We start from the raw sequence: 24,026 nt of genomic DNA on the forward strand, positions 1-24,026 counted from the left end.
GCAGGAATAATGAGTGGTGTCACTCCACTTTTCATTTTGATGGAAAGTCATTACGGGAGTCAACGCCAGCGACAAAGAGCCATGAATCAACTGCTCTGCTATGAAATTAAAATCGAATTGCTGGCCACCCCCAACGCCTACCCTTCCTGGGAAATGGGGATGGGTAGGTGGCCGGGGAGAAGGGTGCTAGCCTGGGGTGGGCTCTACCCAATCACAGAGCAGCCAGTTATGGGTAGGAAGTGGACAGGCAGCTTGTGAAGGTGACAACTCCTGTCTCCACCTTGTTTATCGACCCTTCCTCCGCAAACCGCATTTTCCCTCTGCCTAGAGGTAAGCTGTGATTAAAAGGAAAATACAGCTTTGCTGGCTCCAACAAGGCTGCCACTTGACTGCTCCCCTTGGGCTTCTGGCCTGAGTGGGGCAGTCTGGGCCTGGCTACGGAGAGAAAGGGGCCCAGCTGACTCAGCTACCCCAGAGCCCCTTGCTGAACCATTTGTAGATACTAATCGGGGCCCACCCCCGTCACCAGAAGCAAAGAGGAGAAGTCCCCACCAACCTGGCACTCCACAGGATCAAGAACCCCATGCAAGCCTCAACCCCAGGCCCAGGAAACGGCACTATCAGTAGTGAAACAAGAGTCCCTTCCTCTTTTATTAAGTCCAACTAGATAATGAGGAAGAGCAGAAGCTGTGGTTTGAGGCTGATGGGTCACAGGACCAATTAAGACAGCTTCTTGCAGAGAGTACAGTGAGTGCCAAGGTAACCATCTGGGTGATGGTTCCATCTTGGGGCTTTCCGTCCTCCAGTCAGCCTGGTCTCTTGCTGGGAAGGGCCCCTGGCTGTCCCTCCTCCATCCTGAGGGCTGAGAAGACAGGCAGGAAGAACGGGGAGCGTGTCACAGACAGGTTCCCATCAGGTTCACGGGGCGCCCATTGTACCTTTTGGAAATGTCAGCTTCAATCTGAAAGACAGCGATACGGAGTGGGCAGGAAGCAGAGACAAAGGGACCTCATTCTGCCCCAGCTGGGCGGGCTTGGCTTCCCTGTCTCACCAGCTTCTGCAGCTCCTTGGTCTTCTCCAGCAGCAGGTCCAGCTTGGGCTCCAGAGCCGCCTGCTCCTGAAGGGCTTCCTGCTGCTTCTGCAGCATCAGCTCTTTCTTCAAAGCCAGCAGCTGGGACTGCTTCAGCTTCTGCTGGAGGAGCTCAGTCACTCGGTCCACATACCTGGGCCAGGCACTCAGATAAGTGTTTGGCGTCACTGGGCAACCTGGGTGTCCCCATCCAACTGCTGAGGCTCAGGAAACCAAGTCTCTAATTGACCTCTCGGCCTCCACATCCTTCAATCCTTTCTTGCAAGGAATACCACTCCCACTTCCCCATCCTACAGGGGAAGCAGATTCTGCCTACATACCTCAAACCACCCCATCTTACCCCAAAGAGAACCGCCATCCCTAGTTGGGATGGTGCAGTTATGGGAGGCAGGGATGAGGTCTAAGGGGTCATGGAGACGAGGAAACAAGGAGTCAGGGCTGGGGCTTCCCTGGTGGCGCAGTGGTTAAGAATCTGCCTGCCAATGCAGGAGACACGGGTTCGAGCCCTGGTCCGGGAAGATCCCACATGCCGTGGAGCAACTAAGCCCGTGCGCCAGAACTACTGAGCCTGCGCTCTAGAGCCCGCGAGCCACAACTACTGAAGCCCACATGCCTAGAGCCCATGCTCCAGAACAAGAGAAGCCCCCGCCCGCCGCAACTAGAGAAAGCCCATGCGCAGCAACGAAGACCCAACACAGCCATAAATAGATAAATACATAAATAAATAAATAAATAAAATATATTTATAAAAAAAAAAAGGAGTCAGGGCTGCCCAAGATGGCAGGGCCCTGCGGCATGCCCTTGAACAGCCCAACATCAAGGGGAAAGCCAGACCTTGGTGAGGCCAGGATCATAAACAGGTGTTGCATTCGAAGACTGGTGAGCTGGCCAATCAGATCCTGCAGTGCCGACACCATGGTGACCATCTTTGCTTTGGTCTGGCCCTGCAGGATGGCTGGAGCCAGCTGGAACTGACTCACAGACAGGATGTCTGCCTCCTCACTCATCTCCACTGCTCTCTGGGACAAGAAGATCTCAAGCTGAGGACAGAAGAGGATTTGGTTCAAACTGAGAAAAGAACTCAGAAACTAGGCCCTCAGGTTGGTCAAAATGAAGAATAAGGTGAGGGTTAGATGCTGGTTGAGGAGCAGTTATTTCCTCTGAACATTTTTATTGCTAGAAGCTCACCAACTATAACGGAGTTTGGGGCAGCCTCCACCATCACCCTTCAGTCCCTCATTGCTGTCTCAGGCCTTACCTGGCCCTGGACCCCTCTCCTTCCTCCCAGGCTATGTGGCACATAACTACGATGCAGAGATTCAAAGGGTTCTCTCTGCCCAGTGAAGGTATTTTCTCTCCATGGGAAGAATGAGATTCAGGGAATAGGAATCCATGTTTGAGAAGCCCTGGATTAAGAAAAGGCTAGGAAGAATCTGAGAACCAGCCGCATATCTGGTCACTTTTATTGGACCATGGAAACTTGAACTAGACTCGCGAGGACAAGGCCTTCCATGAGGCCCTCCCCAGCCAGCAGGCCACTGAGAGGTGGACAGACCCAGAGATTAACAAAGACAAGCCCCCTGCTTCCCAGTCCCAGAAAGAAGAGCCAAGAACACTGGCTCCTTACTCTAGGCTGCTGGATACTTTAGCCACAGTGATGATACTAAAACACAAATGAGAACACGTCGCACCAAACCTCCAACAGCTTCCCAGTTCCCTCAGAGTAAAAGCCAAGTTTCCAACTCCCTTCAGCTCTCTGGGCTCTTCTTCCTCCCCCAGCTCCCCTGCTCAGCCACAGTGGCCTCCTTGTTCATCACACGTGCAGGACACCTCCCACCTCAAAGCTTTTGCCTTGCTCCCCCTGCCTGGAAAGCTCTTCTGCCAGATATCAGCATGGCGCTCTCTGCACCCACTGCAGGTCTTGACTTACTGGTCACCTTGGCAACAAGGCCTTCTCTGACCACCAACATAAAACTGCAGCCCTTCCCAGTAACCCCATCTCCCTCCCCAGCTCTCTTTTTCCATGGCACTTATGTTAACACCTGACATACTACATATTTTACTTGTTTTTCTTGTTTCTTGTCTGCCTTCCCCACTAGGATATAAGATCCATGAGGTCAAAGACTTTGATTTGTTCGCTGCTCAGCACCTCAAGACAGTGCCAGGGGCTTAGGAAGTACATGATAAACACAGCTGAATGAATGGGGGAGCCTCCTAATATGTGAGTCCCTGCTGCAGAACAAGGAAAGTGCTCAGCACCCTTACACAGAAAGGAAGGGTCAGGTAAGGTATCTGGAGCGATGCCGCCTGTGCTAGTGCCAGGCCTCCCCCCGCATCACCCAGAGGACACAGGTACCTCCATGAGCTCATCGATGAACTGATTCCGGGTCTCAGGGTATTCAAGAAGTGTCAGAGCATCTGGGCCCCTAGCAACACCTTTGGGAGCTGCCAGGAAGGGAGAGAAGTGATAAAGTTGCTGAGGACTGGAGAAGCCTCTCAGTTTGAGAAGTCCTGGTGGGTTAATATGGACACAGACACTGCACTAAGGCCACTTCCTGTTCCAACCCAAGTGGGAAGGGTTACCCTTTCCCATTTGTCTCAGCCCTAATCAGGCACTAGTGCCAACCCAAGTCTGTGAGGAGGACCACAGAGCTGAGTTCCAAAGAATGGAAAGTTCCTTCGCTCTAGTGGACGTGAAGTCTCATCCTGCACTGCCCTCTGGTGGCTCAGATCCCTACCCTCAGCTTGTGGGGAGGGGGGACCAGGTCAGGCCTCAGAGCCTATCAGCCCTCTCGGAACCTCCCCAGAGAACAGCTGACCCACATTTAGTATCCAAAAAGTTGAGAGTTTCTAGATTTAATTTTAAGAACTCTCTATCCGCCTGAACTCACATCATCATGATTTTGAAAAAACAGGTAAACGTCTGAGAAGCCCAATCGTGGTAGTGTACTTTTTCTTTGCTTCTAGAGACACGGGGGCAGGCTCTGCCAGGGCTGCAGGGAGGGGCGCACTCACCCTGGGTTCCGGCTTCCAGCACGGTGATCTGCAGAGCAGCAGCATCGTCTCCCCAGTCTATCTCACCACCCCCAGCTTCCTGGGTGGAGAGTAAAGAACCCCGGCAGTGTTGGGAGAACTTTCCCCAGCAAAGGGAGCCGGAATAAACCAAAGCCCTCAAAAGTTCAGTGATGGGGCTTCCCTGGTGGCGCAGTGGTTAAGAATCCACCTGCCAACGCAGGGGACATGGGTTTGAGCCCTGGTCCGGGAAGATCCCACGTGTCGCGGAGCAACTAAGGCCGTGCGCCACAACTACTGAGCCCGTGTGCCACAACTACTGAAGCCCACACGCCTAGAGCCCATGCTCCGCAACAAGAGAAGCCAACACAATGAGAAGCCCGCGCGTCACAACGAAGAGTAGCCCCCGCTCACCACCAACTAGAGAAAGCCCACGTGCAGCAACGAAGACCCAACGCAGCCAAAAGTAAATAAACTAAAAAAAAAAAAAATTCCTCTAAAAAAAAAAATTCAACGACAGCACATTGCAGCCCTGATGGAGGTGGCAAAGATGGCACTATGGGCCCATGCATGAAGGTACCACCTGCCTATATCCCCATACCTGTCCCGAACACCATAAGAAAGAGGTCAAAACTCTGTATGTCACTTTGGAAACTCTGCCCCACACTGGACTACACCTGGTCCAAGAACTATGAACTTCATGTGATGTCTTTAAAGACAGAGACAACACTTTTCTTATCACCAAAGCAGCAATCACAGAAAGTCCTCAGAGAGATGGACCGAGAGGGCATCCTAACCTTTGAGTCCGATTCCAGGGAGATGCCCCAGTCAATTCCAGCAGCCTGGGCAGAGATGCCAGAGTCAGCTCCTTCAGATGCCACCTCCACCCCAAAGTCACCCCAGTCAATCTGGAAGGGGGAAAAAAGTGTTAGCTCGCAGAAGATGGGTGAATAAAGGGGCCTGCCTTCCCCTAGGCCTCAGCTGCTTCAGTAGGGAGTGCACTGTTTAAGCATAATGGCCTCCAAGTTCCCAAAGGAGAGCCCCTCTTCAGAGAGCTCAGCGGACTGAAGGGGTCCCAGTTCAAAGTCGACCAGCTTGCTAAGCCTCTTCAGAGCTCGTCTGTTCTCTGGTCTCAAGAAAAAGCCAGAAAAATAAAGGGGCAGGGCCTTTGGGCCCTTCCACCTACAGGCTCTCTCACAGGAAGGAATACCCCTTCCTTCCCTCTGGACTCTGAATTCAAGTGGGGTGCGGACGGCGCAGGAGGGGAGGAAGCGGCTCTTACTAGGCCTGTCTTACCGCGCCTTCTTCCACCTGCTCAGGGGGCTCCTCAAGGTGCGGCCGCTCCACCACCGAGGGCTCCGTGCCCGTCCTCCACTCATACACCGTGGAGTTCCCCCGCGTCTGCACAAACCGTAGCATTGGCAGCACCTGCTCTGTGGGGCTGCAACGGAGCAGGCAGCTGACCCTCCTGCTGCCCACTCATGAGGCCAGCACGGGCCCCGCCTCTCAAATGTCACGTGGGGAAAATACAAGTGGAGAAATGAGCACAGCTGGGGAAGCAGCTAAACTGTCCCCCCCGCTGGGGAGAAACAGGCCCTCAGTACCTTTCACACACAAACCCCACACAGGCCTGGTACAAGTCGATAGCTTCCCCCAGGGACTGGGCCGCTGCCCCAATCTCAGCCAACTGACTCGGCAGGTCTTTCACCAGGGCCAGCAGTTCTCTTTGGACGTTGTCCCCCTAGAGAGGATCCACGAGGTGGGCTCAGACAGAAGTGGTGGGAAGCAGAGTACAACAGATTAAAGAATACGCCTGAAGATTAGAGATAGGCAAGAAAATGGCCTGAGAAGGGCCCAACCAGGCTGAGAGGGAAGCCCTTCCCAGAAGCAAAGGCATTGGGCCCAGGAAGACAGAGGGCCCAGGTGTTCGTCCTCTTGCTACGGCAAGAACCCGCCGCTCACCGTGATGCACGCTCACCGTGATGCACGCTCACCGTGATGCCATACTGCTTGCACGAGTGGTAGAACTGCTCCCGCATCTCCGCAGCCCCCGCCTGGCCCTCCTCCTCCTTGCGGCTGTATTCTTGCTGCAGCTGCTGGCACTTGGCGATCTGCTTCTTCAGGGAGGGGATCTCGTAGGTGACGTTCCGAACCAGGAGGCTGGAGAGTTCCACTGAGAAAGAAGGGTCCAGGAAGTGCACCCCAGATCTGCACACCATAAGGCAGGCATGCCCCAAGGACACACACAAACATACCCCAGTCGGGTGGTGAAAAGCATGGGGTCGGCCTCCCAGCTCTTCCCCTTCCTGGCTGTGGAACCTAAGACAGTCATTTAACCTCTCTAATCTAATCCTCAGCTATAAAACAGGAGCAACGATAGTTATCCTGAAGATCAAGAGAGAGAATCCACATAAAACACAAGTACAATTCCTTGCATTTAGTAGGTGTTCGGTCAATATTAGCTATTATAATTATTTATACTATTAGAAAACACAACCTGAACTACAGTCAGCCCTTTAGTTACTCCCTCAGGCCCCTGATACAGCTCCCAGGACAACCCGTGCCTCTTGTGCTCAGTGGACGAGTCAGTCACCAGGAGGTGACTGGTGGAAGACCTGCACACACCTGCTTGGTGGTCGTCCTCCTCCTAACACTCTTCGTGGAATTTATTTTCCCACCTCACAAACATCTACACCCCCACGTGAACTGTGCCTCCTAGAAGCCCACTGTCTCAGAACTTGGGGAGTGGGCCTCCCCATGGACACTGGGACTCCTGGGCTGGGCCACCTTACCTAGGTAGGTGTTGTCCTTCTCATATAGGGCTACAATCTCCTGCCAATCCTAAGAAAAGAAACAGGAAGTGGGCCTGAACAGCACTCAGCAGCTGCTGAGTGCATCCCAGCTCAGTCCCCCAGCCAGGGAGGCTCTCCCAGTCTCTGCATCTCCTCGTCCTCCTCCATAATGCTGGCTGGACCACCCACTTTATTTTAAGAGTGTGGTGCCAACAAGCAATCCCCAAAGCAAATGTAAACCCAGGGGTAGGATCTACTTTTGGCATAAACTGTGGGGACGGAGAGAAAGTGGAGGAGATATTCCACGTAGGTGTCTCCACTGGATCCTCAGCGAGACCAGACAGGCTCTGACCCCCTGGACTGGAGGTCTCTAGATGCGTGTTACCACCGTCGCCCACACTTGCCTTCATTCGCTGTGAAGAGTACCGGCCAAAAATATTTTTTGTGGAGGCTTCAGTGCCTCTGAGAAGCTCCACAATTCTTAGGCAGTGGAAGTAGTGAATGTCTGGAAAGCAAAGGAAGAACGAAGACTTTGAGAATTACAGTGTCTTCCCCACCCACTGTGGCCACTACGCATGGCTGACTCACGTATATCCTAGTAACCTTAGCAGGCATAGCTCTCCCCTTCATCATTTTGTGTTGAAAGAAATAAGCATCTATACCCCAAATAAAAACCTCTCTTTCTTCAGGGGTCAGCCCTATGGCTAAAGAAAAGGGAGCAGCTCAGCTGATATGTACCACCCCAGGAAAGGGGTGGGGTCCAGTAATGTAGCCCCAAAGCACTCACAGGATCCAGAGAGCAGCTGGGCGATCTCTTGGCTCTCTGGCATGTCCTGGATGGCGGCATTGATCTTCTCTCGGATGGTCAACACCAGACTCTGCCATTTCAGGTTGCAGTGCCTTCTGTCCACCAGCCAGTCTACCGGAGAAACACCCAAATCACAGCATTTCCATTCCCATGGCCAAAATTCCATCACCGATTCAAGTGAAATATGCTAAGGCATTGGCTAAAAGTTGTATTCATATTGGTTAAGGTGTGGGGGTCACGGGAAGATGGGAATGAAGACAGGCCCGAAGGGATGCTTGGGGCTAAACAGACTCTGGCTACCTGACTTCATCCACAGTGTGACTTATAAAGCAATTGCCTCAACCCAGAGATAAAGTAAAACTTTAAATTGGTCCTGACACCAAAGTGCCAATTTGGACCATATTCTCCATGATATTTCTTGCTTCCACGGATAACTATATCTTTCTTACTGACAGCAGACGCTATTCAACTTCCACTTCCTCAGGGCTGGGATTAACCACGACAATGGAAAATACAAGATGGTTATGCCAAATACCAGATGAATGAATAACTGCAAAGCCCCTACTACGTACAGTGCCCTAAGGACTAGATAACACTGGTCTCTTCTTACCAGTGAAGTACCATCCTGCACACATGAATACCCATGTGACTGACCTGGATTCTGGGCCCACATCTGTGTTTTTAGTAGAGGGTATAGGTGGATAACAGCCATGTACATTTCCTCAGCAGGAGAGAGCTAAGAGCTAGACTTTGTGGTCAGAGGGTCCTGGCTTCTAATTACTAACTTTCTTGGGCAAGTCTCTCAACCTCTCTGTGCCTCAGTTTCCCCACATGTAAAATGGGGATGATAAAGATACTGAGTACAAGGGGGAATGAAGGTAAAACACTGAGCGCTGTGTCTGACACATGGGAAGGGCTCAATGAATTGTAGTGATCTTCATTTTCATGTCAAAAGCACATAAAACAATACCCCGTATAGAATAAACCCTCAATAAATGGTTGTTGTTTTATTGGTCCTTTTCATGACATCAAGAGTGTACGTGTGGGCTTCCCTGGTGGCGCAGTGGTTGAGAGTCTGCCTGCCGATGCAGGGGACACAGGTTCGTGCCCCGGTCCGGGAAGATCCCACAGGCCGCGGAGTGGCTGGGCCCGTGAGCCATGGCCGCTGAGCCTGCGAGTCCGGACCCTGTGCTCCGCAACGGGAGAGGCCACAACAGTGAGAGGCCCGCGTACCGAAAAAACAACAACAACAAAAAGAGTGTACGTGTGCTGAAGAGCTGGGACAAATCTGCAACGAAACTAAAGAAGCTCCACTAAGTGGCCACCTTGCCCTTGTTAATAAATCTGCCAGCTGGTCAAACACTGAGGGCCCACACTAGTTATCAGTTATATTCCCTCCACTGTATTCCTCTAAAATCTTCAGAAAGAAAAATTCTGTAGATGTCACAGAAGTAGAAGCAAAGGGATGAGGCAAACATGTCATCTTAATGACAAACCGGCATCAGAACAATTAATCCAGGGCTTCCCTGGTGGTTCAGTGGTTAAGAATCCACCTGCCAATGCAGGGGACACGGGTTCGAGCCCTGGTCCGGGAAGGTCCCACATGCCGCGGAGCAACTAAGCCCGTGCGCCACAACTGTTGAGCCTGCGCTCTAGGGCCCGCGAGCCACAACTACTGAGCCCATGTGCCACAACTACTGAAGCCCGCGCGCCTAGAGCCCGTGCTCTGCAACAAGAGAAGCCACCGCAATGAGAAGCCCGTGCACCATTAACGAGTGGCCCCCACTGGCCGCAACTAGAGAAAGCCCACGCGCAGCAACAAAGACCCAACGCAGCCAAAAATAAATAAATACATTTATATATATATATATATATATATATATATATATAAAGAAAACAAACCCAGGAGCTGTGCGTGGCCCTGGAGGGGTCAGAATGAAGAGGTCCTTCCCTGGCTCTGAACTGGGGAGGAGGTATATAGATCAGATACAGATGGCAGGGAGATGGCCTGGCCACTAAAAGGTTTTTCTTTCCAACTGGATCTATGTCCCTCTTCCTCCTAAAATCAAGGGGAGATGGAACCTTTTTTTTTTTTTTAAAAAAGGGTTTTTTTCGACACAATACAAAAGAAGCATAGATACTGGAGCCTGACAGACTTAGGATCTAACTCCAGATCTGCCATTCAGTAGCTGACCATCTTTAAGGTAAGCCCTCACCTCACCCTCTGTGCCTGAAAGATATGATTGACAACACAAGTTACAAATGTTAAAGTAGAAAACACAGGGCAAGTACAGACTCTATGTCTGTTTCCTTCCCGCTCCTCTTAGCGGGGCAATCCGGCCACAGATGGGGGCATAGAACAGGGCGAGTGATCAATGCCTCAACAGGGGCCTTGGGATGTCGGGGCTCCAGCTGCTGGTGACAGGGGGCAAAGGGGCCAGGCCACCCCCTGACAGCTGGCTGAGCGGGGGTGCCCCCTCCTACCGAGCAGTTTGCTGGTCTGGATGTCGATGGGCACGTGCTGATGGTCCTGGCGGGAAACACGGCGGGGAACGGGGCGTGAGTCCTGGGAGCGAACAAGCCACTCGCGCGCTCATTTCACCGACCCAACCGCCACCCTGCAGGGCCAGCACGACGGGCCGGGGAGGGCCGCGACCCGGAGGGAGCCCGGGAAGCAGGTCAGGGACGGGCGGGCTGAACTCAGTTCAGGGGTCCCAACCCAGCCCCCGACCTCCCCAGCTACTGTCCCCCCACCTGCATCTTTCCACCACTTCCGCTTCCGGCCGCCGACCCGGGCCCGCCCCGCCTACCACTAATCCAGTGGTGGTGTGGCTGAGCCTCAGTTTAGGTCTCCTCCGGCCACGTCACCGCCTTCCTCAGAGCCAATCGGGGCGCGCGCTCCACCCGGGCTTCAAGCCCCACCCACCCCTGGGCTCCGAGTGGCTGAGCCCGGGAAGGGCGGGAGAAGAGGAGACAGCCAATGGGAGGCGTGAGGCGGGCTCACGGCCTTGGAGGGGCGGGGTCTCCCGGAAAGGGCTGCAATGGCGACGCGATTGCGGCAGGCGGCGCCCAAGAGCCGATCCCGGCCGCTTCCGGCCAGGCAGGAGTAGAGCCCTCGGCTCAAGGATTAACGCGTCTGCGGACAAGGTCCTAGCGCCCCCCTGAGGAGCCTGGAGGTCGTTAGAAATGCCTTCTCTCTCCTTGCCTTGCTTTACCGTCGATCGATCGATCGTAGTTTGAAGGTCTCTTGTGTCACTTGTCACACATTGCCTTCTCAGTTTATGTAATAGGCAAGTGTTGAACACCTGCTATGTGTTGTGTGATTAGGGCAGGGATCGGGAGGGAGGAGGGTCAAGGGAGGCATCCCAAAGATAACACCTAAACTGAGTGTTAAAAAAGGGCGGCAGAAAGAGGGTGATGTGGGAGGGGTGTTCTGGGTGGAGGAGACTGTACAAAGTTTTGCAGGCCACAAACTGCAAGGGGGTGCAGGGAAAAACCGGCAGGTAGGACTAGCAAAATAATTGGTGGGGTCCAGTGCAAAATTAAAATGCCCTTGTTAAAAAATATGTGCCGTGAAAGTTTGAGGCACAAGAGGCAGAAGGGTAGTATTGTATCATATCATCTCACGAAGGAACTTGGACTTCACCCCTGCAGAGAGAGGGGAACCATTGGAGGGTTTTAAGGGTTTGAGCCTTGAGACAGGGAGGGACCTGTACAGATCGACTGCAAAGAAGATGGATTCGTGGGAGATAAGACTGTCAGGAGGTTATCATGCAGGAGTTAGAGCCTGACCTGGGACAGAGGCATGAGGAGGAAGAGAAGGACTGGATTTCCGAGATGTTTTGGAGGAAAATGGACAGGACTTGGCAATTGATTGGCTGTGTGGTTGGGGGGACAGCAGGATGACACCTAGGTGGTTGGATGCGAGTGCCTCCACCTAAGACAGGGTTGCAGGATGCTGAGCAGGGGTTGAGGAGGAGGGCATATCAGCTTTGAATTTGTGGGGTTGGTGGCCCTGGGAGACCCCCAGGTGGCAAGTGTGCAGGAGGCACTTGGGCCTGTAGCTCTGGAGTTCAGGGGACTGGGGACGCAGCTTTGGAGAGCCGTAGGCTGACTGATCTGTGGTCCAGGTGGTGGCTGAAGCTGAGAGAGGGCATGAGATTGGGCAAGAAGTGGGGAGCGTGAGGAGAGAGGAGAGAGAAGGGGCTGGGGATCTCACAGGGCTGGGTGTGCCATTTTGCATCCCTCCCCTTCCACGTTGTTAGCTCCTCAAGGGGGCTCTGTCTGGGTCTTTCTAAATGACCCCCCACTCCCCCCCGACTCTGCCCCGTCTCATCACTTGGGGCTTAGTAAATTTTTTATTGAACTGCGTGATGTGATAGGGCAGTGAGAAGGCCTAGATTCCTGCCCAGTGAGATCTTGGACCGTTTCCATAAGCTCTCTGTCAGCCTTGGTTTCCTCAACATGGAGATAACACCTATCCTGACCACCTCAGAGTGTTTCTATTTACAAGCCTAAACAAATAAGCATACTAGATGTACGTAACTATAGCTTACAACATGCTTTCATAGATTTTTCTCATTATTTGCAAACTGTGTGGGTGTATGTGTGTATAAAACATTAATCATTATTTTTATAGAATGGGTTGAAAGACTTCCGTAAAAATGGTTCATAGGGCAGAACTAAGGGCCTCTTCAGGGCTCTCTCGTGGGAATTTGGCTCCCATCTTAGAGTCCTGACTCAGGCTATAGGAATTGCCGGGGCTCCCCCACGATTAAACAAACACTTACTGGGCTCCAACTATGTGTTCCTGGCTCCCTGGGACATCCCAAGAAGCATGGCCCTGCCCTACCCTCAAGGTGCATCTCTCCTCCCTGAACCAACAGGCAGGGCAGGACAGGAGGAGTCTAGAAGGCCCAGCGCTGGTGGGTTGGTGGAGGCAGAGACCACCAGCACTTCACCTCCCCCCACCCCCGCAGCACCCCGGGTGGCTCATGTGGAACAGAAGGATGTTTGAGAACAGCTCTGCCTGGCTGCTGGCCTCAGGGTGGTGGCCCCGGAGAGCAGAGAGCATAGGAGTGTGGACTTTGCACAGTATCTGCACAGTCTGTCCTTTTCTGAGGCCATAGAGAACCTCAGGGCCGATGGGCAGATAAGCACACAAGTGGTCTGGCATCCAGGGCATCGAGGTCTTCAGGACTCCCATCATCTGGAAAGTGGCAGGGAGAGGCTGTGAAAGGCTTCTGGCTGTGAATCTCTCAATTCTCTGCTGATTTAGCAGGTGAGGGAGGGGCAGCACGTAGGAAGGTGAGGAAGGATTAGAGCAGGCCTGTGGCGGCTTTGGACAGGAAAGCACAGAGCCCCAGGGTGGTATGTATGCAGACTGCCTTGTCATCCTTTGTTGTTGTTGTTTGTTTGCTTATTAAGTGATAGTCATGTGCCCTGTGCCAGTGTAGATCTAAATGTTTTACAAGCCTTATCTAATTTGATCCTTCCAAACAAACCTTATAATGTGGGTACTGTTATTAGGCAGGTTTTAAAGGCAAGGGAGCCAAAGCTTAGGGAATTAAGTAACTTGTCCAAGATCATAGAGCTGGAGTTGGTGAGGCTGGGATCCAAACCCAGGCCTGTCTGTCTCCCCAGCCCTCATTCTTGCTCTCCGTGGGATGTGGCTTCTCTGGCAGCCCTGCCTGCTCCATTCAAGCACCACAGCTCGGCCACCACAGGCGCAGGCCACTTCCTCCCTCTTCTTTGGCCTGATTCCCACTTTCTCCCCTGTTGTTGTGTCAGACACTTAGCACCCTCACCCTGGCAGTCCCCTGGACTTTTCCAGAGTTCTTTCTTACCACGCCCCATTCCGGGCAAGAAGGCCCATTACTTATGTTCCTGCAATATCCATAAAAGGAGGGCTTACCCTTGACATTCAGACATTTATCTACCACAGGTTTATGACTTTATGGTCCATGTCTTATGTGTGTTTGCTCACAGCCACACTGACTGTGCTGTGTGTGTGTGTGTGTGCACTCGTGTGTGTGGTGTATCTGCCTGCTGGGCTGAAAGCTCTGGAAACCCAGCCTCCTCAGCTGGGCCTCTTGCTGCTTACAGTGTAATCTCTCGGGGTTGGGTTTTTCAGTCTGTCTCCGCAACTAGTCAGTGAGCCTCGTGTGGGCAGGGAGTACAGGCCTGTTCATCTCTATAACCCTAGCACCTGGCATGACACCCCATGTTGAGTCAAATGACCAATACATGTATGAAAAGATGCTCGATCTTACTAGTAACTAGGTGTATAGTTAGCTAGGGCTGCTGTAACAAATTACCACTACCTAGGTGCTTTAAAATAACAGAAATGTATTCTCTCACAGTTCTGGAAGCCAGAAGTCTGCTATCAAGGTGTCAGCAAGGTTGATTCCTTCCAAAGGCTCTGAGGGACAATCTGTTCCGGCCTCTCACCCAGCTTCTGGTGGTTGCAGACAACTCTTGCTGTTCCTCGACTTGCAGCTGCATCACTTCAATCTCTGCTTCTGTCGTCACATGGCATTCTCCCTGCGTGTTTCTGTCTCTCTCCTCCTGTAAGGACACTAGTCCTTGGATTTAAGGCCCACCCTAATCTAGTTTGTCCTCAGCTTAACTAATGGCATCTGCAAAGACCCTATTTCCAAATAAGGTCACACTCTGGGGTTCTAGGTGGACATGAGTTTGGGGGACACTATTCAATCCAGTGCACTAGGGAAACGAGAATATATAAGACACAAAAATGACCACTTCCATCATACGGGCAAATATCATAATGTCTGTGACCCAGGTTGTGTTCTCCAGAAATAGGTGAAATTTGGGGGGCAAGATGCTTACTAGGGATCACTCCCTGTGAGAGCAACCAGACAGAAGTAGGATTGAGCAGTGGGAGAAATCCAACTGTAATGCGGGCCTGACAAAGCTTCAGTCAATTTGGTGGAGAGCTCTGGAGTGATTATTGCCCGTCCAAGTGCCCTTCATGGGGCTGAAATGGCTGGTCCTTATATCCCCAGATGCAGGCTGCCCCAGAAGGGCAGGCTCTTGGGAGAGGTGCTCTCTGCAGCTGCAGCAGGCCCTGAAAGAGCTGACAGCTGGAGGCCCACCACCAAGGAAGGCAGCAAGTCCTTCCTCACAGGGTGGGGGGAGTCTGGTTGGCACACTCACTGTCTACCACAGTCTGACAATACAGAGGTGGTCAAAATGAAGAATGAGGCAGGCCAACAAATGCTCCCTGCAAGATGCCCTCATCAAACCCCTGCAACCTGTGAATGTGACTTTATTTGGAAAAAGAGTCTTTGCAGATGTGATTAAGTAAGGATCATCCTGGATTATCTGGGTGGACCCTAAATATTCTCCCAAGTGTTCTTGTAAAAGAGAGGCAGAGAGGGCTTCCCTGGTGGCGCGGTGGTTGAGAGTCCACCTGCCGATGCAGGGGACACGGGTTCGTGCCCCGGTCCGGGAAGATCCCACGTGCCGCGGAGCGGCTGGGCCCGTGAGCCATGGCCGCTGAGCCTGCACGTCCGGAGCCTGTGCTCTGCAGCGGGAGAGGCCACAGCAGTGAGAGGCCCGCGTACCGCAAAAAAAAAAAAAAAGAGAGAGAGAGGCAGAGAGAGATTGGACACATGGAAGAGGAGAAGGTGATGTGAGGATGGAGGAAGAGACGGGAGTGATGCGGCCACAAGCCAAGGAATGCCTACCGCCACCGAAAGCGGGAGGAGGAACATCTTGGTCTTGACCAGTGAAGCTGATTTTGGAATTCTGACCTCCAGAACTGGTGAGAGAATACATTTCTGTTGTTTAAATCCATCAAGTTTGTGGTAATTTGTTACATTAGCCACAGGGAACCAAAACAAAGAGTAACGGGAAAATTGCTGGTGGGGACGCAAGTTGGTGAACCCACTCAGAGGCTCTACCTTGGGGTGGCAGTGAGGATCCCGAGTTCTCACACGTAGAGCATTTGGAGCGGTCCCTGGACACAGTCACTGTGAACACTGGCTGCTCGTATTCCCAGTCCCCACTGAGGTCTCCCTGAAGGGGAGCAACGGCAGCCCCTCCAATGGCAACGTCAACATCCACCTCAGACCTGCCCCTGCCCACCTCCCAGCTGCGCCTGGTGTAGCTTCCAGAGGCCAGTCTTTGGCCTGGCCCCACTTATCCCCTCAGCCAAGCTGCCCACCGCCCCCCCCTGCAGGATCTCCCATCTTCTGGCCTTCCAGAGGAGGGGGAGTGCTGAGGAGAATGGCAGCCCCCCTCTCTTCTCCCTGCTTTGGGAAATCAATATCCCTGGAGCCTAGATCTACTCCCTGGGCAGAGGTCAGTAAGAGAGGAATGATCTGTTGGGCCAGATTAGAGATCTATAATCCAGTGGGGCCTGGTGGCTGCACGTCCCAACAGGCACCAAGGTCCTTGAGGCTCCCTTAGGTGTATTTTACTTGCTTTACTCAACAAGGACACATTTCTGAAAAAGTGCACATTGCATGTTTGTATTTGGAATATCATACTTGAACCTAGTTTTAGGAAGGTGCATTAAAAGGTGGAAAATTCTAGAAAGCAATAAAGCGGCCTTGTGGGGGTGATCTGTTTAAGGGATATTCATAGTTTATAGCCTTATCTCAAACTCCCCTCCCAACCCTGCTCCTCCCAGAAACAAACCTACCAAAGGTCAGGGGTTGGGCCTGACTTCCCACGCTGGTCCCTCCCAGGAAGGGGAGCTGGGGCGGGCCTCTACCCCTGCACCTGGTCTTGTTGGCATTCTTCGAAGGGCAGGCTACGTGGGTATCCACTGAATCCCACCCACCGGGGCGCATCCTCCAGACTGGAGCTGAGAGAACAGAATTCTGCCCTCCTGGGTCCCACACATCAGAGAGCCCTGAATTTTGGAGTGGGGGCGGGGAGTGCTTCCAGCACAAGCCCCTCCTCCTACGGATGGAAATGCTGTCCTGGCCCTTGGTTACAGTCCTCCAGGATAGTGTCATCTCATCATCCTTCCAGTATCTTCCCAACACCTGAGTTAAGTTTTTAGCCTCTTCTGGTGTCTTCTGGACTGGACATCCACTCTCAAATAGACTAGGCTTTCAGAGAAAGTGACAGATCTAGAAACCTTCTTGGGACAACTGTGTGTACCTCTCATGAGAGGCAGGAGAACCTTACAAAGTAATATCCTCAATTCACATAGACCCCAGGGGAATTGATAACGTATCAGCAAGCCTGGTGTAGCTGAAACCACAAGAAGTGAAATAAATGTGTTTCTCTCACATTTACCTGCCCCAGGGGGAGTAGCACAAAGGCAAGTGGTTACATTAAGAATTTCTTAAAGACAATACGTCTGTATCTCATTTGTATTTTTTTAAATTAAGTAATTAATTAACTTATTTTTGTCTGCCTTGGGTTTTCACTGCTGCGTGCGGGCTTTTTGTAGTTGCGGCGAGAGGGGCTACTCTTTGTTGCAGTCCACGAGCTTCTCATTGCGGTGGCTTCTCTTGTTGCGGAACGTGGCCTCTAGGCGCACAGACTTCAGTAGTTGTGGCGTGCAGGCTCAGTAGTTGTGGCACACGGGCTTATTTGCTCTGCAGCATGTGGGATCTTCCCAGACCAGGGATCAAACCGGTGTCCCCTGCGTTGGCAGGCGGATTCTTAACCACTGTGCCACCAGGGAAGTCCCTCTTATTTGTATTTCAAAGTTTGTATTAAGTATCTGCTATATATCAGGTCAGTATCAGTGATAGATAACTCTGGGCTCAAAGAGCTAACATTCTATAAGGGAGGCAAATACATGACTAGATCATTACAATACCATACATGTGGACTTCCCTGGTGGTGCAGTGGTTAAGAATCCACCTGCCAATGCAGGGAACACGGGATCGAGCCCTGGTCCGGGAATATCCCACGTGCCGCGGAGCAACTCAGCCCGTCTGCCACAACTACTGAGCCTGCACTCTAGAACCCGCGAGCCACAACTACTGAGCCTGCGTGCTGCAACTACTGAAGCCTGCGCACCTAGAGCCTGTGCTCCACAGCAAGAGAAGCCACCGCAATGAGGAGTCTGCGCACCTCAACGAAGAGTAGCCCCAGCTCGCCGTAACTAGTAAAAGTCCACAAGCAGCAACGAAGACCCAAAGCAGCCCAAAATAAATAAATGAATAAATAAATTAAAAAATAATACTGTATATGTATGAGTGTGTATACATATTTAATCAATCATGGTATATAGCATGTTAAATAGAAGCATGTGTGTAAGCCCTGTAGGAACAAGATAATTCCTTGTGGAGCAGGGGGCATAATAATTAATTTAGGCCTTGAGGGATGGATAGGAGTTTGTCTTGGTTTACTCAGGGTGTGGAGAGGCCATTCCTAATCTCGTCCTGTTAGGCAGCTTCTGCACCCAGGAAGGTAGGCAGAGAAAGACCTCATATGCACATCCAGGAAGCGTTGGGAAAGGAGGCTGCAGAGGCCCCTTCCTAGGAGGGCCAGGCCAAGTCTGTTCCACTATGGGCCGTGGGGAGCCTTTGAAGGACTGTCCGCCTGAGGCCTAGGGGCACAAGGTGATATTTAGGATGGAGAAAAACACGTACTCAAGAGGCCATGAGAAGCTGAACCAAGTAGATGCAGGGTTGGAGATGGTAGGGCAGGTCTGAGAGTTGGTTAATTAGAATTTAGAATGTAACTTGGAGGGAGAGCCAGGGATAGGGGGAATCGTATGCCTTTTCTCTATCCAGTGCCTCGCTCTGAGCCTGGAACGGGACACGGTGCATGGAGGAAGGTAGGATTTCAAGGTCTTTGAAGCCTACTTCTAAGCGAAGGAGCAGGGGATGAGGATGCTTGAGGCTGTGGTGGGTCTGGAGAACCTGGCCTAAGGAGGGGCTGGTACCGCTCAACCCCACCTCCAGGGAGATCTTGAGGAAGGCCCTTCAGGTCAGGAGGCAGCCACAGCCCCCCACCCAGCACCCGCCTGAGGCTTGGGGTGGGAGAGGACAGCCTGAGAGGAGAGTCTGGGAACCGGTCTGCCAACCAGTTTAACCAGGGACTGGTTTCGACTCTGGAGTTCAAAGGAGCTGGGTGCACCTTGTCCCTCCCAGCCAATGGGAGCAGCGGGCCTTAACCCTTCCCCGACTGTGCCCGGGGCAACGTCCAGGCAGCAGTTCATTCCGGGGAAGGGTCTGGTCTCTTTGGGGCATGAAATGGGTGGGGGGGACCTTGGTTATGGTTGGGGGGTGCCACCAGGCACCTGGGAGTGGGGAAACTGAGGAGAGAGGCTCCCGTGTTCTCCCCACCTCAGACTTCTCTCATGATTGCCTCCTCCTGGCTGGGCGGTCCCTGGAGGACCCTGGCTTCTGGGTGGGTGCGGGGGGTGCTGGGGTTGGATTTCTGGGGTGATGAATATTCATCAGCCAAGCCAGCCTCTGCTTCTGTTTACTTAGCCGGGAAGGGCTGGGTTTCAGGTTCACCTTGACTCCTGGAGCTGCAGCACCGCCGAGCAGGTACCCGCTCCTGCACCTGTTCCTCTCTCACCTGCCGCACAGCTGCTCCTACTCAGTTCTCCTGGCCTGAGCCTTGCCTGGCGTGGCACCCCTACCTCCCTCAGCCTCCCTCGGGGCAGCTCCTCCACTCAGCTCCTTCTCTAGGGAAGCTCTCGCCTCCAGCCCGGAGCGGTCGGGATCACAGGTACAGGCAGAGGGTGGGCAGGAGGGGAAACCAAGGCACAGACCTCTGTCAGGGGACCCAGTTCTGCCTCCACAGCTGACAGGCCCAGCTGGGAGGGGGAACCAGGCACGCAGGCTCCCATCCCTCGCTAGGTGGGCAGGCAGAACTCCACTCATCCCACTGGCTTCTTGGAGTCAATCCAGGCCTCCAACAGAGCTCCTTCTGGGAAAGTTTAACTCCAGAGCGGTGCTCTGTTAACTCTTGCCGAGCTGGAGCCTACCACCTCCTGCTCCCCAGCCTGGAGAATGTTTCTGGCTGGCCGGTAGGAGCATCTCCCTGTCCTATCCAGGGTACCCCAGTCTCATGCAGAGTGAAGAACCACAGGGGCCCCGCAGAGATGGGGAATGGGGGTTCTGAGTTCTGTCTTTCATCATGGACGCTGACTTGCTCCCTCAATCCCCCTCCACCCTTCCACCTCCACCCCTGTCAATGGTTAACTTGTCCCAGCTCAGAAGGAGCCTAGCCCAGTCTGGGCAAGGCCCTTAGGAGAGCTCACAGAACCCAGCTGGCGTGGTGGGGGCTGTCCTGGGGTGCCTACATGCCTGCCAGGGTGCTGACCACCATAGGCAGGGGGTGGCAGACTGTCCCGTGAGGCCCTTTGTGGGTTCCCAAGCTGTGCAAACAGCAGAGGTGTAGCTTACATCTTCAGGGCTGATTTCTATCATCCCATGGATGGCAAGGCCCCGGGGCAAGGGCCCTGCCCTCAGCGAAGCCTGCTCAGGGTCCTGCACAAGTAGATGTGTCACCAAATGCAGAGTCTATTCAAAATCCCAAGTACCTTCCATTCCCCCAGGCCTCCCTAGCCTCCTGTGACTAGGCATGGACATGTGGCTGTAGGTATCTGGCTCTTTGCGACTTTGGATACCTGGGAAGTTTGGCTATTGTGTCACTTTTTTTTTTTTTTTTTTTAAAGCAAATCAGATTTTACACTCCTTTGGGGTAGCCCACTATTTAAAAGAATCTTATAGCCAGGTTATCTTGTAAAACAGAATAGTCCACTAATTTATCTGTTTTGCAAGTTCAGATTTCCATAGGTCAGGCTTGCCTAGAGGGCCAAACACCTGCTTACTTGTGCGTGCATGTCCTCCTGGACAGAAGGGATAGCAAGGCGTGGCAAAAAGCATCTAGGAGAGACCAGAGTTCTCCAAGGCTAGGACACAAGGGCACCAATGCCTTGGTGCCATGGTAGAGGCTCCAGGGCAGGGTCCGAGGGCTATTCCGACCTCTCTCTGTGGTTTTCTGACACAGTTTGGTGGTTACTGTCGGTTCAGGAGCTGGATCCTCCACTCCCCAAGTTCCTTGGCAGTGGAAGGTGGTGGGGCTGTGGACTTTGCCCCGGACCAGGTGGTGACTGGGGCACCCACAGGCCAAGCAAGCGCCCTGTCCCTCCTTCCCAGCCCTCCCCACAACTCCTTCCAGAAACCCATTCTGGCACACCAAGTTCTGTGCAAGGCTGTGCTCAGCCCAGGTGGGGCAGACTGCCAAAGCAAAGCTCTCAGTCTGTCCCCTTGGTGCGCTCACCTCTCCAGGGTGCCCTGAAGGTATTTATCTGACTACTCACCCCTCCTTCACTTTCTGAGTGGGAGCTGCACTAGATCTCTCTGGGATCCTCTTGCTACTTGAGCTCAACTCGAGGGACAGAGCTGGCAAAGTGGGATCTGCTTCCTGGACAGAGAGGTGGGAAGCAATCCACTGGGCATCTGCTTTGGGCAAGGGGATGGGTATACGGAGGGCCAGGGGATGACCGCAACAAGGGGGCCATGGAGGCAGGCATTCAATTCATTCCAAGCCTAGGTCAGTATCCTACTTTCATTTTTTCTGAATTTGATATGCTCCCCCTCTAAAAGAAATCCAGACTCATTATGGAAAATCTGGGAATCAAAAAATGGAGAGGAGAAAACATCCCCTATTCCTTCTATATTAATCATTTGTCATATTTCTTTCTGGTCTTCTTAGAAAATGTAAATGTAGTTAAGACCATCAGGGTTTTTTTTTGTTTGTTTGTTTTTTGGTTTTTTTGGCCATGCCGCACGGCTTGCGGGATCTTAGTTCCCCAACCAGGGACTGAACCCAGGCCCTCGGGCCCTCAGCAGTGAAACGGTGGAGTCCTAACCACTGGACCGCCAGGCAATTCCCAAGACCATCAGTTTTTAAAAGGAGGTGACACGTTTGCCTGGGCTTAGGCCGACTGACCATCTAGCTTTCTGTACTGTGTACTGTGGCTATCGCACCCTCCTCCTCAGGACTTTCACAGCCCACGCCATGGGGTCCTGAGAACCAGACCACCAATCCCTCCAGGCCCAGAGATGTCTCCATTTCTCATTGCTCTGCGTGCTTTTTCATTGATCTTAATTCCTCCAGTCTATGCTCTCTTCTTCTTGTGGTGTCCAGGCAACTTCATCTGCCAGAACTTGGACTAGCTCAGGCGGCAACTTTGTGGAAATTAGTAAAAGGCTAGGCCACATCTGTGTCACGACACATTATGTTGTCAGGGGAGAAGCCTGGATTTCAGCCCCCTTGCCCCACCTCTTGTGGGGTATCCTTATGGAGGGTCCAGCCTGCGATAACCAGATCCCACATGTACCTCTTGGCCGCACCAAACTTCCTTCCAAATGTTCAGGTCCCCTTCAAACCCCTGTCCTTGTGGAAGCCGTATGGGGAAGGGGAGCCACCCCTTCAATAATTATCACATTAGCATAAATGTTATTGAATACTTTGCAAAGCCTGTCTACCTCATGGGCAGGGATTAACGTTAGAGCTAAATGTTAGGGCTGAAAGTGATGGGTGAGGACACCGAGGTCCAGAGAAGTAACTTGCCAGAGGTCACGAGGCTGGAACAGTCCTCGGGACTTCCCGCTCCCAGCCTGACATTTCTCCCCCTTAGAAAAACCCCGGCTGCTCATTTAGTCGTGGTGGGGACCACTGGGAAGTCCAAATTACTCTGAACATCACAAATCCTATTTAATTTTGTAATGAATTCCAAGTAAAATGCACAGGGTGTTTCTGTCCGTCTGATACCAGCTGACCATCTGTCCACTCCTGGCAGCAGGGCCTGGAGGTATAGCAGGAACAGCATGGGAAGGTGGCAAAGGCCTGGTTGCTGTGTGACCGGGGCGAGCTCTTCCCCTTCCTGCAGCCCCAAGGGGCCTGGAGTGTCAAAGCTGCCTGGCAGTGGTGTTTGGTTGTCCCATTGTCCCCTCCGCCAGGCTCAGATGGCTTCCCCATGGATGTCTTCTTGGCCACCCCTTCCCCAGACCCCTCTGTCTCCTGATATACCCCCAAAGTATCGTATCACCTACCTGAATCCTGGGTTCATTTGGCCCCAGGCTTCAATTCTTTCAAGCCCAGGCTATGAAAATAGCCCACGCTTGGGAGACTAGAAAGGGCTGCTCTGAGGCCCCCGCCCCTTCTCCCCACTGACCCCTTTCTCTACACCCCCTGCTCCTGCAGAAAGCCCCACCTCGGGTGTGAGAGCGCCATGACTGAAGTTGGTTGGTGGAAGCTGACTTTCCTCCGGAAAAAGAAATCCACTCCCAAGGTGCTGTATGAGATCCCTGACACCTACACCCAAACTGAGGGCGGTGCAGAGCCCCCAAGGCCTGACGGCGGGGGCCCCAACAGCAACTTTAACACCCGCCTGGAGAAGATTGTGGACAAGAACGCGAAGGGCAAGCACGTCAAAGTCTCTAATTCAGGCCGCTTCAAGGAGAAGAAAAAAGTCCGAGCCACGCTGGCAGAGAACCCCAACCTCTTTGATGACAGGGAAGGCAAAGGACAGTGAAGGGGGCCAAGGGGGATGCTAGCACCTCCCCACCCCCTGCCGTCAGCCGGATCTGAGACGGGAGCTCCCCACGCTGGCCTCTTTGGCCACAGCTGAAGCCTCGGTGGCAGTTGATGCCTGCTGGCAGGAGACGTCTGGTTTTAGGTTTGTATTTATGTGCTCCAGCTTTCTGGAAGGCCTGAGAGATCCCAGGTCCTCCCGCCCTCCCCCACCACACACAAAGGCACTCCAGTTCAAGGATGAAAAGTCCCACTCAGGAAGGACAGCCCTCCTCGAAGAGGTGGAAGCACCAGAAGGGAGGTGGGCGTGGAAGGAATGGAACAGGGAGCTGGACAGACCTCACCCCCTCCTGGGACACAGGGTCAAGGGTGAGTTTGAATTGCTGCTCCCTCTACTTTCTCTACCTGTGATTATTCTCTGGATCGATTCTGAGAGTGCATTTTCCAGAAGCCACGTGATGCAGGGTGGCTTCCTGGAGCTGAGGCGGAGATGCTGAACTTGAGCTCACCTCCTAACTCAGGTGGGAAACTTCCTGGAACTTTGCCCCCAGGTGCAGGGGGAGGGCAACCCTGGCGCTACCTAGGGGGTGCTGCAGAAGGCCAGATTAGGGACCCCAGGGGTTCCTGCACATACCCTCAAAGGAAAGCTACACTGCCCCGCGAGTCCAAACTCAGAAAGGGGGTGGGAGGCTCTGACAGGAGCCCTCCTCCCCCTACTAGTATTTAAGATGGATCAGCCTCAGAGGTGAGTCCTGCAGCCTTGAATTTTGTTTAAAAAAATCATCATAGGTTTCTCTTTTTGTAATAAACAGTGCTGCAAAAGCAGAGAACC

At 52.9% G+C, this 24,026-nt stretch overlaps 2 protein-coding genes across 3 annotated transcripts; one reads left to right on the forward strand and one right to left on the reverse strand.

Moving 5' to 3' along the window:
- Nucleotides 1-629: 629 nt before the first annotated feature.
- Nucleotides 630-10,641, reverse strand: CDK5RAP3 (CDK5 regulatory subunit associated protein 3). Its single transcript, XM_007465120.1, has 14 exons — nucleotides 10,457-10,641; nucleotides 10,187-10,232; nucleotides 7,682-7,813; nucleotides 7,299-7,399; nucleotides 6,895-6,943; nucleotides 6,097-6,275; nucleotides 5,707-5,843; nucleotides 5,399-5,543; nucleotides 4,900-5,010; nucleotides 4,106-4,184; nucleotides 3,447-3,535; nucleotides 1,925-2,130; nucleotides 1,052-1,223; nucleotides 630-961 (listed from the first exon to the last, which is right to left on the reverse strand). Exons 1-14 carry the CDS (start codon nucleotides 10,460-10,462, stop codon nucleotides 896-898), a joined length of 1,518 nt encoding a protein of 505 aa, XP_007465182.1. The 5' UTR covers nucleotides 10,463-10,641; the 3' UTR covers nucleotides 630-895.
- An 8,514-nt stretch (nucleotides 10,642-19,155) lies between these two features.
- Nucleotides 19,156-24,026, forward strand: PRR15L (proline rich 15 like). Of its 2 annotated transcripts, none has more exons than XM_007465122.1 (2): nucleotides 19,156-19,375; nucleotides 22,865-24,026. In XM_007465122.1, exon 2 carries the CDS (start codon nucleotides 22,893-22,895, stop codon nucleotides 23,193-23,195), a length of 303 nt encoding a protein of 100 aa, XP_007465184.1. In that variant the 5' UTR covers nucleotides 19,156-19,375; nucleotides 22,865-22,892; the 3' UTR covers nucleotides 23,196-24,026. The 2 variants fall into 2 exon arrangements, with proteins under 2 accessions (XP_007465184.1, XP_007465183.1); XM_007465121.1 differs by lacking the exon at nucleotides 19,156-19,375 and adding an exon at nucleotides 21,175-21,212 and having other exon boundaries at nucleotides 22,865-23,195.

This window comes from Lipotes vexillifer, unplaced genomic scaffold (genome assembly GCF_000442215.2).
Source record: "Lipotes vexillifer unplaced genomic scaffold, Lipotes_vexillifer_v1.1 scaffold591, whole genome shotgun sequence".
Taxonomy (NCBI): domain Eukaryota; kingdom Metazoa; phylum Chordata; class Mammalia; order Artiodactyla; family Lipotidae; genus Lipotes; species Lipotes vexillifer.

Bases quoted from the DNA above. Each gene is read 5' to 3' on its own strand.
- CDK5RAP3 (XM_007465120.1), bottom strand. The intron at 7,400-7,681 runs GTGAGTGCTTTG...TTTGCTTTCCAG, and splicing joins CCAGCTGCTCTCTGGATCCT to ACATTCACTACTTCCACTGC. The intron at 2,131-3,446 runs GTACCTGTGTCC...TTCTGTCCTCAG, and splicing joins TCATCGATGAGCTCATGGAG to CTTGAGATCTTCTTGTCCCA.
- PRR15L (XM_007465121.1), top strand. From the start codon at position 21,175: ATGGAGGCAGGCATTCAATTCATTCCAAGCCTAGGTCA. The intron at 21,213-22,864 runs GTATCCTACTTT...CTGCTCCTGCAG, and splicing joins TTCATTCCAAGCCTAGGTCA to AAAGCCCCACCTCGGGTGTG.